The 12,657-nt window shown below is 45.1% G+C and overlaps 3 protein-coding genes across 9 annotated transcripts in view; 1 reads left to right on the forward strand and 2 right to left on the reverse strand.

Annotated features, from left to right (window-relative positions):
* The first annotated feature begins 26 nt into the window (after nucleotides 1–26).
* Nucleotides 27–2,305, forward strand: LOC118206454 (dickkopf-related protein 4-like). Its single transcript, XM_035379201.1, has 4 exons — nucleotides 27–629; nucleotides 849–1,002; nucleotides 1,250–1,333; nucleotides 1,758–2,305. Exons 1-4 carry the CDS (start codon nucleotides 504–506, stop codon nucleotides 1,997–1,999), a joined length of 606 nt encoding a protein of 201 aa, XP_035235092.1. The 5' UTR covers nucleotides 27–503; the 3' UTR covers nucleotides 2,000–2,305.
* A 1,986-nt stretch (nucleotides 2,306–4,291) lies between these two features.
* On the reverse strand, nucleotides 4,292–10,358 carry LOC118206455 (peptidyl-prolyl cis-trans isomerase-like). 4 transcript variants are annotated; one of them, XM_035379202.1, is made up of 5 exons: nucleotides 10,181–10,358; nucleotides 7,726–7,756; nucleotides 7,321–7,409; nucleotides 6,361–6,533; nucleotides 5,613–6,001 (listed from the first exon to the last, which is right to left on the reverse strand). In XM_035379202.1, the coding sequence occupies exons 1-5, from the start codon at nucleotides 10,247–10,249 to the stop codon at nucleotides 5,869–5,871; spliced, it is 495 nt and encodes a 164-aa protein (XP_035235093.1). In that variant the 5' UTR covers nucleotides 10,250–10,358; the 3' UTR covers nucleotides 5,613–5,868. The 4 variants fall into 4 exon arrangements, with proteins under 4 accessions (XP_035235094.1, XP_035235096.1, XP_035235095.1 ...); XM_035379203.1 differs by lacking the exons at nucleotides 7,726–7,756; nucleotides 10,181–10,358 and having other exon boundaries at nucleotides 4,292–6,001; nucleotides 7,280–7,402; XM_035379205.1 differs by lacking the exons at nucleotides 7,321–7,409; nucleotides 7,726–7,756; nucleotides 10,181–10,358 and adding an exon at nucleotides 7,239–7,270 and having other exon boundaries at nucleotides 4,292–6,001.
* A 2,141-nt stretch (nucleotides 10,359–12,499) lies between these two features.
* Nucleotides 12,500–12,657, reverse strand: part of LOC118206402 (zinc finger MIZ domain-containing protein 2-like) — a 38,633-nt gene continuing 38,475 nt past the window's right edge. For all 4 annotated transcript variants that reach the window (XM_035379086.1, XM_035379084.1, XM_035379085.1 and 1 more), the window contains one exon: nucleotides 12,500–12,657. This exon is cut by the window's right edge and continues 3,079 nt beyond it. The gene's annotated coding sequence lies outside the window, so the exon portion shown is untranslated.

Raw genomic sequence — 12,657 nt, forward strand, 5'->3', positions numbered from 1 at the left:
AACACTTCCTCCAGGAGATGCAGATTATCAAGTAATCCGGTCCAGGAAGCAACCCGCATCCGAGTTTACCGCCGCAAGTCGTTCAAAGAACATAAGAGCACTTGCTCAAAATGAAAAGTAAAATAACTTTGATGTTTGGCTGGAGGAAACTGTTGGGAACCGTTAGGGCGATGAAAGGCACGCGAGCTTTAGAGAAGGAGGTGGCGGTCTGATGGGTGAGATATAAATCTGATACTTGAAACACACCTGACCTGTGGGCACTGGACACAGATCGGGACAAGGATAAAAGCTGTCGAGGCGTTCGTCTTAACTTTAAAGACATTTACGGCTTCTCGAAGTACAAGGGAGCTGCACGGTAGAATTTTATACAGTCGCGTTTACATTTTGTTCAGGTAGGCTACTGTACGAAAAACTAACTTTAAACATTATAATTTGGCGTCTCGTGCAATTTTTTTTTTACCGGCCTGTAAGCAGCCTTGCGCACAACGGTTTTGTCCTAAGTCATGCGCGCGTGTACGGCTGTGTTCGTGTGTCTACTGTCCGCGTACGGCGCACAGAGCTCTCTCAGTGACGACACGAACCCCAACATCATACGATCTTCGGCAGAGATCGAGGGCCGAGAAACAAAGGTGAGGGGCTGACATTTTCGTCTTTTGTATTCAAATTTGATTTTTTATTAGGCTATGTCAAGGTTATTTACAGAATAAAAGTGTTTGGTGGTAGGTCTGTTCTGACCATGAATTGTTATTTTGAAGTTACGTAGTGAAGAACAAAAAATAGGTTTTACTCCGTGTACCGTACGTGGACGGTGTAAATTCTGAATCCGTGAGATTGTATTTTGTGCTCAGACTCAGGTGCGCTGCCGGAAGGACAGTGACTGCGGCAGCAGGCAGTACTGCGAGCGCGGTGCTACGCTGCACTCCGTATGCACCAACTGTCAGCAGAAACGGCGCAGATGTCACAGCGACAACATGTGCTGCCCAGGAATGCGGTGTGTCAACGGTCAGAACACTCTCCGTCTCACGCGCAAAAGAACCGAAGTGACAAATCCACCGCTTTGGTTGATTTTACAGTTTGCATTTTGTTGTGTTATTTTATGTAAGCTGTAAGATTTCAGAAATAACTAAATTAATTTTCAGGCTTCTTAAACATTAATATTATCAATTATGTTTTAGACTGATACTCATACACTATTAACAGCCCATATAATTGGCATATTTACACTCGTATTTTTAATTTTTTAATGCAGATTTATGTACGCGGCCAAAGAAGGTGGACGCAGAGAACAACAAGAACAGGCAGCCGTCATTAGATAACCGAAGAAAACAGAAAGGTGAGAGAGAAACACAGACGCAAACAGAACTAATGAAAGGTACAGAACTGAGTAGGCTAAATAGTAATAGACTAATATAAGCCCGAGAGACAATGAAAGAAAGGATACATTAGGCAGGGGTGTAAAAACATCGTGATAGAGAAGCTAAAGAAAAAATAAAACGGAAGGGATGGGTTTAACGGTACAAGAGGAAGAGGTTTGTTAAAGTATCTTTGATAACAAAGTGAAGTGTATGCAAGAACAAGAACAGAAGGGGTTTGTGCCATGGAAGACCACAAGGTCTTCAGATTAATGTCCTCAAAACAGTGTTTTGCTATATTCTTTAAGAAATGTGCTGTCCCCATAATCGGACCCAGATAAGTAAAATAGGAAAAAGTAGATCGCTCAGGAGACGGGCGCTAACTGTGACGTTGTCGCTCTCTAGGCCAGGAGAGGGACAAGTGCGTACGATCGCGGGACTGCGGCGCGGGCCTGTGTTGCACGCGCTACCTGGAGGAGAAGAGGTGCCTGCGCGTTCCCGTCGAGGGGGAGCGCTGTCTGCTGCCGGGCCGCTCCAAGGGCCAGAGAGCCTTGGGTCGGTGCGACTGCGCCCAAGGGCTGTCCTGCCGGCCGCTCCCCGAAAACTACTCCCACGGGGTGTGTCAGGCCAGCGAGAAACAGACCTAAAAAAAAGGAAAGCCACGCAACCGGCCTGGGCTCGGGAAGGTGCCACTGGCCACCGATGGACCGGGGGCGATTTAAAACTTTATTCGTTTGTTATACACTGACATTGCCCAGTCAAAGAACGACAGCATATACAACTGTAGGGTGGGGCTGTGTGTTTTACTGGATTACACTTCCCATGTTTCTCTGTTCTTTTTTTTTTTTCTCAATCAAGTGTTTATTGACTAAGCAAGCTGTAGTGTTGCACAAAAGATATCGGCCATTATATGGATGATATTTCAATTTTCAAATAAAAATATTTAAATTACACCTTTTGTCCCTGTTCACGTAATTTTGTGTTGATGGTTTAGTAGCTATTGTATTGTGCTCGGTTTCATATTGTGAAAAAAAAAGTGTTTTGTTGAAAAACGTTTCAATTGAAGAAAATCAATTTACTATTTACTTACCAAGTGGTCTATTTTTCCAGTATACATCAAAGCCAAAACTGAATCCAACTTTCCAACACAAATGACTCAAATAACTCAGTGGGTTCATAAAGCAAGGTTTGGTGCTTTTGTGAACAAAACGATTGTTAGGTATGAATCATTATTGGGTTGCTATTTAAATCACAGCTGAAACATGCTAGTGAAAGGTCACAGTTACGCTATTTTTGGAGCATGCTGTAATCTAAATATGCTGCAGTTTTTATTCCTGTGTGTGCACAGATTCAACAGCCCTGCTTCTAGGTCGAAGGAGTTTCCAGGTTCTGCTATAAAATAACATGCAGAGACCATATATCACTGTGTCCGCAGGGTCACATGACTTGCAAGCAGAGCCAGAGCATAGAACAAAAAAAAAAAAAACCTGCAAGCAGTTACTGCAACTAAATAAGACTGATACAAATTCTCACATCGCTCCCTGAGATCACTCCACTGGCTACCGGTTTCCGCCAGGATCAGGTTCAAAGTCCTGACCCTCGCCCACACTGCAGCAAGCAGGACGGCCCCGCCTACTTACAGGAGATTGTTCAGTCCTACACGCCAGCTCGAACACTCCGCTCCGCAGCAGCGGGACGACTTGCACCCCCTCCCGCCCGGGTGAATGTCTCTCGCTCGTCCCAACCACAGAGCTTCTCCCCCCTAGCTGTCCAGGGGTGGAACGAGCTCCCCATTCCTCTAAGAACCACTCTGTCATTGCCCGTCTTCCGCCGTGGTCTGAAGACGAATCTTTTCAAACTGTACCTGGATTAATCACGACTCTGCAGGGCACTCTTAATCCGGGATTGCCTTTAACATTTGAATCCTAATTGGTTTGTGGCACTTTCGTGTGACACACGCATCTACATCCAGCACTTGTATCGTTACCTTGATGTTGTAGCTTAGTCATCTCCCCCAATTTGATTTACCAAAGTTTCTGACCAGGCCTATGCTTACAGCGTGAACTGGACTGTGTGCATGGCTATGAATAACTGTTGCATAACGAGTATTGTGCCTTATCGTACCTGTTGTTCCAATGACCTTCGGTATGCATTTATTGTACGTCGCTTTGGATGAAAGAGTCTGCCAAATTAAAAGGCACGTAATGGTCAAAGTTCTGGTTAGACGGTGAATATGATTCTTTTGTTTCATTAAAACAAGCGACTGGGGATTTTGTCACACTAGCACTACATAGGAGTGCATACCAAAAAAAAAAAAAAAAAAAAAAAAAAGTATCCTCCTTTCCTCCACTGCCATCTCCTCTCCTCCGTGCCCCAGAAACCGATCTTTGGGTCCTCCCTCCCTCTAGTGTCCCAATACTGGAGGAGACAAGCGAAGGGCACAGAACTGAATTGCCGAAGTGGCTTCAGACTGAACTCCGCCCCTCCAAATACTTCCAGGAAGGAGACGGGAGGTAGTGTGGGACGGGAGGTAGTGTGGGACTGGAGGAAGAGTGAGCAGTAATGGGACACACCCCTAGTGAGCAAGGGCAACTGTTATAGGTACTGCTGCGTCAGATCTCTTCAATGCTAAGAAAGTTCTGGTGCCCCCTGGTGGACACTTCACAGAAGGAACACAGAGTCAAGCATTGCAAGACTCTAGCGCACTCTTCTGGCAATGGACAAAAACTGCAATAGTTAATGATTCAGCACTGAATCAAAGCGCAAAAAAAGACTTTACAGTGGTTTAGGAAGAATAGTGTATATATGATATACATAATTTATTTTTGGCAAGTATATTGCTTACATTCAAGCGTTTCAGACGGGACATCTCCCCAAACATGTTTTTAAATCAAACCTCCCGAGTCAGTACACTGGGAAGGCATAATCCATCTCTCAACTGTCAATTAACATCATTTTAATTTAACTTTGTTCTATTAAATTGTCCCTTAAAGCCCGCATTATAAAACTGTACTGGTACACTGAAACATGACGAGGAGAACAGGCCATTCAGTCCGCACCATTTTCCTACCACTAAAATATTCAATGCAAATAAATGGAAGGAAGTTAAATACTATATTCTGTTACAAAGAGAAAGCAGCTGATTCGAGGGGGGGGTGGTTTCACAAAGCAGGATAACGAAGTTAGCTGGATAACTGCGGCGAGTAGAACCCAGAACAGATCTTTTCACTTCAGTCCACGGTCTAGATTGGGGTGGGTTCCGGGTTTCAACTCAGCACAGTTATCCAGCTAACTCAGTTATCCTGCTTTCTCCTCCTCCCTCCTACCCAGGGCCCAGGTTAAATAGGTTAAGGATTAAGATGAAAACTAATTAAAAAAAACCAAGGAGACTGGGCCTTTGCAGAACCACAGAGACTCTCGGAATATAAAATTCAAACCAGGTTTGTGATTTCTTATGAGCAAATGAATGTGAGATGCTCCATTGCCTTCCCCCAAATTTGTGAAACCTTCACCAACTTGTATACCGCTGGAACAAAATTGAAATTATTCAAACAGTATACAAGCAACACCACCCCCACCCCCCCCCCCAACATAGGAAAAAAAATGTTCAGATTTCAGGTCTAAGTGCAAAACACATTAAGTTTTGAAGCTTGCCAAATGTATTTTTAAACATTAGGACATTTTCTACGTGTACAAGTTTTAGTCAAGTTCAAGGCCAGGTGCTGTGATTTCTTGGACACGCAACCTCCCTCCCAGCCCACAATGTTCACACAACATCGCTGCCATGTGGTGGCAATGCTGTAACATTGACAAAACATTCCAGTAACATTGCGAGAACCTTTTGTGGTAGCTGGGCTAATGTAGCTAGCACAGGTAGTTCTGCTAAACATTTATACACAAAACGGAAATGTAGGCAACCAATGGGAGCACTGTTCAACAGTTGTACATAACAGTAAATCTGAATTTACGAAGACACCCAACCTCAAGATTACAACTACCCGTTTAAATTGAAAGTACTTAATTTGCAGACCACAGGTCGACTCAGACTAAACATTTAAGTGGACAGTTTCTCAATAGGATTAAGGGTCTCCCAATTTTGATAAGGTCTACAAGTCCTTCAATATTGGCTTCTAATGCTAATGAATAACAATAGATGGGGATAAAAAAAAAAAAAAAAAAAAAAAAAAAATCTAAAATGCAACACTCACCTATCATTAAAAAAATTAATTTGTACACATTTTAAAAATCCCACACCAGATTTTAAGGTAATTTGTTCCCCTTTATTTCGGATTTTTGAAAAACAAATTTGAAGCCCTGCAGGACTTCTAAAATGCAAAACAAAAAACCTCAGAAGGCAAGCCCACAAATTCAGCTAGTTAAGACAAGGACATGACCAAATTAAGGAGGGACGGATGAGGGTGGGGGGGGGGGCAGGGGGCGGCGGGGGGGTAGGGGGGGGACAAATCTCCACCATGAGGAATGTAGAGGACCGATAGGTGTGTGAGGAAGTGCCTGTTCACAGCTCGCCGCAATCTGTGACCACGATCTTGGCACTGGTCTTGCCGCTGCTGGAACCGTAAGCCTCAACTTTCTTCACGACGTCAAGACCCTCCACCACAGTGCCGAACACCACGTGCTTCCCGTCCAGCCTGGATGAGGGGGGGGGGGGGGGGGGGAACAGGCAACAGATTCAGACCTCCTCGAAAAGTAGCAAGACCGCAAAAATTTCACCCGGGACAACAGCCATCACATACCACACCACACCCCCCCCTCAACCCCCATCAAGGCTGCTAAGGTGGGGTGGCTTACATTTGAGCAAGAAATTGAGGGCTTTGCAAGAATACTAACAAATCCAGTGAAGACTTGGTCTGTGCTTCCTGGTGATTGGCCCTGACATCTCAATGCCACAAAGGGGTTTTTAAAACCATGAACGGACCCCACCATTACAAGCCTCTGGCACTCAACGTGCGCACCTCCGCCTGCACACACGAGCTCCGACCGTCCTTACCAGCTGGTCTCGGCTGTGCAGATGAAGAACTGGGACCCGTTCGTGTTTGGGCCGGCGTTGGCCATGGAGAGAGTGCCCGCCCCGCCGTGCTTCAAGGTGAAGTTCTCATCGGCGAACTTGGTGCCGTAGATGGACTTGCCTCCGGTTCCATTGTGGTTCGTGAAGTCCCCTCCCTCGAAAGACGGAGAAAAGGAGCGTTTAAATTCTGCACGACAGTGCAAAAGTTCGAGATTCCAAGGCCACAGACTGCCAAAGGACAATCCAAGACTCAAAGCCCACCACACTAGGCCTACACCCTGGTCTCGATTTCTAGTCCTAGAGCAGCAGCTAAATCTCTCAGCTTGGTCACAAGAGCTGGAGGGATTAAGCCTCGAGTGTTCTGAATGGCGAAATGCAGCACATGGTCACACGTGCCGATTATTGCAGATTCAATTTAATTAATAAATCTGGAAAGGCATTCACAGATTTGGACCAAATCGGTGGCACTCCAGGTACCAGGAGCTGCCAGCCCGTGGCCCTGAGCTTTTGGGAAGCCATTTTTGAGGAAATTATTAAAATTTGGCGTTCCCCGAGAGATGGGGCTGGCCCTACCTGGCACATGAAACCGGGAATGACGCAGTGGAAGGCCCTACCTGGCACATGAAACCGGGAATGACGCGGTGGAAGGCCCTACCTGGCACATGAAACCGGGAATGACGCGGTGGAAGGCCCTACCTGGCACATGAAACCGGGAATGACGCGGTGGAAGGCCCTACCTGGCACATGAAACCGGGAATGACGCGGTGGAAGGCCCTACCTGGCACATGAAACCGGGAATGACGCGGTGGAAGGCCCTACCTGGCACATGAAACCGGGAATGACGCGGTGGAAGGCCCTACCTGGCACATGAAACCGGGGATGACGCGGTGGAAGGCCCTACCTGGCACATGAAACCGGGAATGACGCGGTGGAAGGCCCTACCTGGCACATGAAACCGGGGATGACGCGGTGGAAGCTGGAGCCCTTGTAGCCGAAGCCCTTCTCCCCGGTGCACAGGGCTCGGAAGTTCTCTGCGCAGAACAAGCACAGCAGCATCAGCAAACACATTCTGGGCCCCAACAGTCCTGGAGCACAGAACATGCTGGTACGGGTTTAAATATGAAAAAAAAAATAAAATAAAATAAAATAAATAAATAAATAAATAATCACTAGAGGCTGACAGACAGGGGGAGAAGGACGGACAGAGACAGACAGAGTCTAATACCGAGCCTGTGTCAACTTGGATTCAGAAGTGCTAATTTAGTACAGCCCTTCAGCATTGTGTATATCAACATTTTAAATTAAGGAAAGTGGGTGGTGGTGGGAATTCAACAAAAAAAAAATTACCTGCAGTTTTTGGGACGACGTCAGCTCTCAGCTGTTAGACAGGGGAGGAATAAATAAATAAATAAATTAGACAGGCAGTCTCACGGTATTTTGCACGCTGGCCAACCACACAAGTCTCAATATAGCAGGAAAAAAAAAACTGGACAAGCCCATTCCATCCTGCAGTCCCCAACATGCTCGACATGCTGGGGAACAACAGGAATGGGGAAATGACAACACTGGACAGCTGCGGGACGGGGCGCACAGGGGACAGCTGTCAGACACAGGAATGTACACCTGCTCATCATGGGCAGCGAGGGGGGGGGGGGTATATAATTAATTACTGCCAGTACATTGGCAGTTTCAAGAGGGGACAAAAAACTAACTTTAATCTCTAAACTGAACGACAATTGTAATTTTAACCCAGCAAGCCTCCATGGCAAAACGTCCGTTACAGATCATTATACTTAACGAACAGGTGTTTAATCATGGCATGTATATATATACACATTTTTAATTCGCAAAGCATTACAGCTAAGTAGCTAGCCAGGAACGCGCGTGCAATATTTCCATAAAGTTATATTTCAGAATATAGCGTGCGTCTGTGAAACAATTTACAGCCACACACACAAAAAAAGCCGCCAGGACTACGAAATCACAGCCTCGCGGTGACTGCTCCAATAGCACGTGGTACCATCGTATGCGGCTCCCAAGCCTCGACTAGCAAAGAGCTTCACTGCAGAGCCAACGGACAGAAACCAAGTTTATGACGGCCCGTTATGACAGTTCGGAAAACTCGCATACAACTTCGATAATCGAACAACTTCGCTACATCTGCACGGAAATTTCACTGACATTACATATTTCCATTCCGAATTAACCAAAGGCTCTCGAGTTTCCCGAGAAGTACGAAGGATGCTCGCCCACCCCTCCCCCTTCCTACAGCTGCACACAGAAGTTTCTAGAACATATTCTTTTGTGTCATGCAGCGCCATTTAACCATTGTAGAAAAGCGGATAGGGTTTTCAAAATGATTCGAGTCAACCTATCTAAAACGAACCACCACCTTTCCCCGAACAATTATTCGGCTATTAATACGTAATCAATAATTTACAAAGGATTGGGGTGTGTAACCTGCACCTCCAGAAATTCGGCGCGCGCTTGTCTCGTCCATGTGCAGAACAGGCACAAGCTAACCCAACAAAGAGGAGCGGCCTGCGCGCGTCCATTCAATGCGCGCTCTTGTGACCGCACTGCGATGAACACAGTGGGTTTATTCTCAGGAAAAGCGGTTAGACGTACAGGTAGTGTTTTAAAATTACCCACAAATTCAGCATAAACAAAATTCTACTTGACAAGCAAAAAACCGCAGATTCCCCAACGCAGCGAAGGTTAGACCAGATTAGTTAGCTGGTAGCTAGATAACGAGTCAAAGTCCCCGCACCGGGGATTCCAAGACCCGGCGATTTCCCCTGCAGCCATTAAGCCGATAACCATTTCGCCAACTTGCGCAAATTTCCCATTTAAGTGTCCAACTAACCCACAAGAGTTATATTTCAGCCCAATTATAACCAGCTATGTTAGTGGGCAAAACCAACCATTAACCAATGGAGCCACCTAACCAGCTTCAGCCAACGAGAGCGTGTCCTCACCAACACCACAGCAACTATTAAAAACGAAAAACGACAGACCTACCAGGATAGCAATCAATAAAACGTTTAGCTATATAACCTCGATATATAATCAGTAGCTTAAGGTGGTGTCCACATTACATGGGCTAGGAAGCGGAATGTGCCCCCCCCCCCCTCCTCGAAGTGACCACTACTGAACTCAAAGTATGACCATGAAAATGGCGTCCGATTAAAAATGTATCTAAACTGAAGACTTGAATTACCTCGCCGTTAATGCACTGCGGAGGCGAAGCATCACTGAATCGCGGTTTAAATATCAAGCAAGCCAGTCAGATAACCCAACAACCAGAGGAAGAACCGATCGGGTGGCAAATGAATGAATTCCCCAAGCTACACAGTGTTTCTAGTAACGTTACATGCAACCGGCAAGTGAGAAACGTGCATTGCTGGCTAGCCGGTTAGCCGTCAGAGAATGTACCCGCGATATTTATCGTATGCTACCAAACAATTCCTTTTAATATATGCATCAAATGTGCTTAGCTCCCTGGAGTCAATTAAAGTGATTGAACAGTTAAGGTCAAGTTCACGCTGTAGAAACGAGTAAGCAAGCCAGCATTAGACTGATATACTGATGTTAGGTAACTGGAATACTGCCGAACGCACAGCCAACAAGCAAGCTACTCAATTATGCAGACTATCCTTGTAAGACTAACTTAACCAATACGCTAAAATCTGTCCATGCAGGTATTAATTCATTAGCTCGCCGAATTGCGTTCATCACATTAATAAATAGCTACATAAACCGAAAATTTTAATTGTCTTGCGAATTAAATACGATACCTTACCTCCATGATAATCCTGCCGACCGCGGTGCTGCCCGCGCTGATATCAAAGTAAACTCTAGGCTTAGACATGATTAAAATAGCAGGATTGTGGTTTCGGGAGAAGCAGTTAAGCTTAGATCCGTGCTACGCTTCGCTTGAATTGGAACAGGAAAAAATGGACCCCTACGGCAATGAATATTTAAGGCCAAACGAAGGAAGCCTTAATACAAACAGACCCAATAAGAATGCTATAGTCTCTGAGTGGCACGGAGCTAACCAAATGAGAGATGACTCTGGCGCTATAAATGATAGCGTTTCTCACAAGACAACCTGCGCGAAAGAGATTCTCGTGATTGACATGTAGACTGTCCTGTAACGTTCAGCAGTTCACTGAGGGCCATATGCTTATCCAATGGAAATTGAGCAAGGGCGGTGGGTGGGCAATGTAATTTGAGCTGTGACGAGGTACCAGCAAAGAAAAATAGCGGTCCGACATGTACGAGGGTACATCCCAAGTGACCGCCATTACGGCTCGGGTTTCTTTTTTCGCGGTTACCAGTCCGCAACCACTTTACTGCAGAGATCCATAATGGCGAAAGTTTATTAATCGTTCGAAAATTCTGAACAGAATATATTCTTTATGTGATTGATGGAAGAAGCTCACATCACTTAAATTCATTCCAGGTTTTCACGGAATGCACTTTCAAACGCAGAATATGCGTACTAAAATGTAATGACTCTCATCTACAACACTGCAGCAGTATACAGTCTATGATCCCACCCCATGCAGAAACCACGCCTTTCCGTGAGAAGTGCTGTCTGTAGCGTTGTACAGCATGTTCTAATAGAGTAGCAATGCGTAGTGCTGCTTTGCTTTTGTAGTCTGAAGATTGTCTAATCATTTACCAATTTTACCGCAAAAATTGTGCTCCACTGACAGTAGCCTATAACGTTTTGGACCGGCAAATTATTTCTTGAATTGGCCCTGTACTCCACAAACGGTTCACGTGTTTAAAGTGCAGATTTCAGCTTTTATTAAAAGGGTATTAAAAAAATATATATATATATATATTGGTTTCACCGCGTAGAAACTGCAGCACGTTATACAATTGCGCCCCCGCCCCTGCAAGAATATGCAACTCCAGCGAGAATATAAAACTGATTTGATTATATCACAAATCTTTAGGCACGGCTCCAGTAGTGCCTGACCCCGTGACCACAGCCTGTGACTAAGTGTTAACTGTTAGCGTTCCTAGGATGTAAGCTTTTTTCATTTTTAAAAGACGGTCATTAAATGTGAGATGCTCTCCATTGTTAAGATTTTGAAAGTTGTGTAGTGTACACAAGGCATTAGGCTTACCAAAATCAACTGTTCAGAACATCTTTAAGAAGAAAGAGTTGCACTCAAATAGCATAGGGCCTAGTAGGCCAAGGAAGACCTCTACAGCTGATGATAAAATTTTAAAGAAATTCTCACAATAATGATGAATACCCCCCAAACACCTGTCAACCAGATCCAAAACACTATTCAGGAGGCATGTACCGTGTCAGTACTGTCCACAGAAGACTTCACAGAACTACAGAGGTTACACTACAAGATGCAAACCACTAGTCTGGCACAAAAACAGGACGGCCAGGTTAGTTTTCTGAGCACCTAAACAAGCCTGCAGAAGAAAAGTTCAGAAAAAAGGTCTTGTGTACAGACGAGACCAAGATTCACTTGTGTCCGAGCCACTTGGGCACTTCGCCATGGCGAAGATCCAAAGCATACCACCTCACCTGTGTTGGGGGTGTTATTGTGTGCTATGGCTGCCACTGGTACTGGCTGACCTGTCTTCATTGATGATGCAACTGCTGTGACAGTGACTAAAAAATTTATTTCTCAAAATGGTTTCTCAATTTCCAGTTAAATAATGAATAGAAAACTGGCTGTGATGTACACGGAAACGTCAGGCCCATCTGGAGGCTCTTTCGATCCAACGGGAGCTCGGGAAGTTTCAGCCAACGCATTGTAGCACTTGGACCGTGTCCCGAACTGGTTGTTGCACCCAGTTTAGTCGTGTCATAGCCATAAAATGAAGCCATGTTATTATGGTTACTCGTTTGTGTAAGCATCGCCACGTTTCAAACTCAACTGCTGTAGCCTACAAAACGAGATCCTGCGGCACTTTGAAAAACAGCTTAGATGGGCGGGAAAACCAACTTAGCAACACCGGTTACGCATCCGCTGACACTCTCACTGCAGATAAACGAGATGAGAACTCTTTCTAACCGACATTTCTCCAGCTCTCAATTGCACCTGAACTTGGAAGTTTGATGAACACAAAAAGCGAGAAGGCATCAGGGTACACCAATTATCTTTAATAACATTAATAATATTATTAATAATAATAAAAAAGATGAATATGATACACAAATAACTTGAAATAAAACCCATCGCACATCGTTTTGCTGGGTCGTTATCATACAAACTGCACGTAGCTGACAGTTCCCAGACA

This window comes from Anguilla anguilla, chromosome 10, assembly GCF_013347855.1.
Source record: "Anguilla anguilla isolate fAngAng1 chromosome 10, fAngAng1.pri, whole genome shotgun sequence".
Classification (NCBI taxonomy): Eukaryota; Metazoa; Chordata; class Actinopteri; order Anguilliformes; family Anguillidae; genus Anguilla; species Anguilla anguilla.

Bases quoted from the DNA above. Each gene is read 5' to 3' on its own strand.
- LOC118206454 (XM_035379201.1), top strand. From the start codon at position 504: ATGCGCGCGTGTACGGCTGTGTTCGTGTGTCTACTGTCCGCGTACGGC. The intron at 630-848 runs GTGAGGGGCTGA...TTTTGTGCTCAG, and splicing joins TCGAGGGCCGAGAAACAAAG to ACTCAGGTGCGCTGCCGGAA. The intron at 1,334-1,757 runs GTGAGAGAGAAA...GTCGCTCTCTAG, and splicing joins TAACCGAAGAAAACAGAAAG to GCCAGGAGAGGGACAAGTGC.
- LOC118206455 (XM_035379202.1), bottom strand. From the start codon at position 10,249: ATGTCTAAGCCTAGAGTTTACTTTGATATCAGCGCGGGCAGCACCGCG. The intron at 7,757-10,180 runs GTAAGGTATCGT...CCTGTCTAACAG, and splicing joins TCGGCAGGATTATCATGGAG to CTGAGAGCTGACGTCGTCCC. The intron at 7,410-7,725 runs GTAATTTTTTTT...TGTTCTGCGCAG, and splicing joins CGTCGTCCCAAAAACTGCAG to AGAACTTCCGAGCCCTGTGC.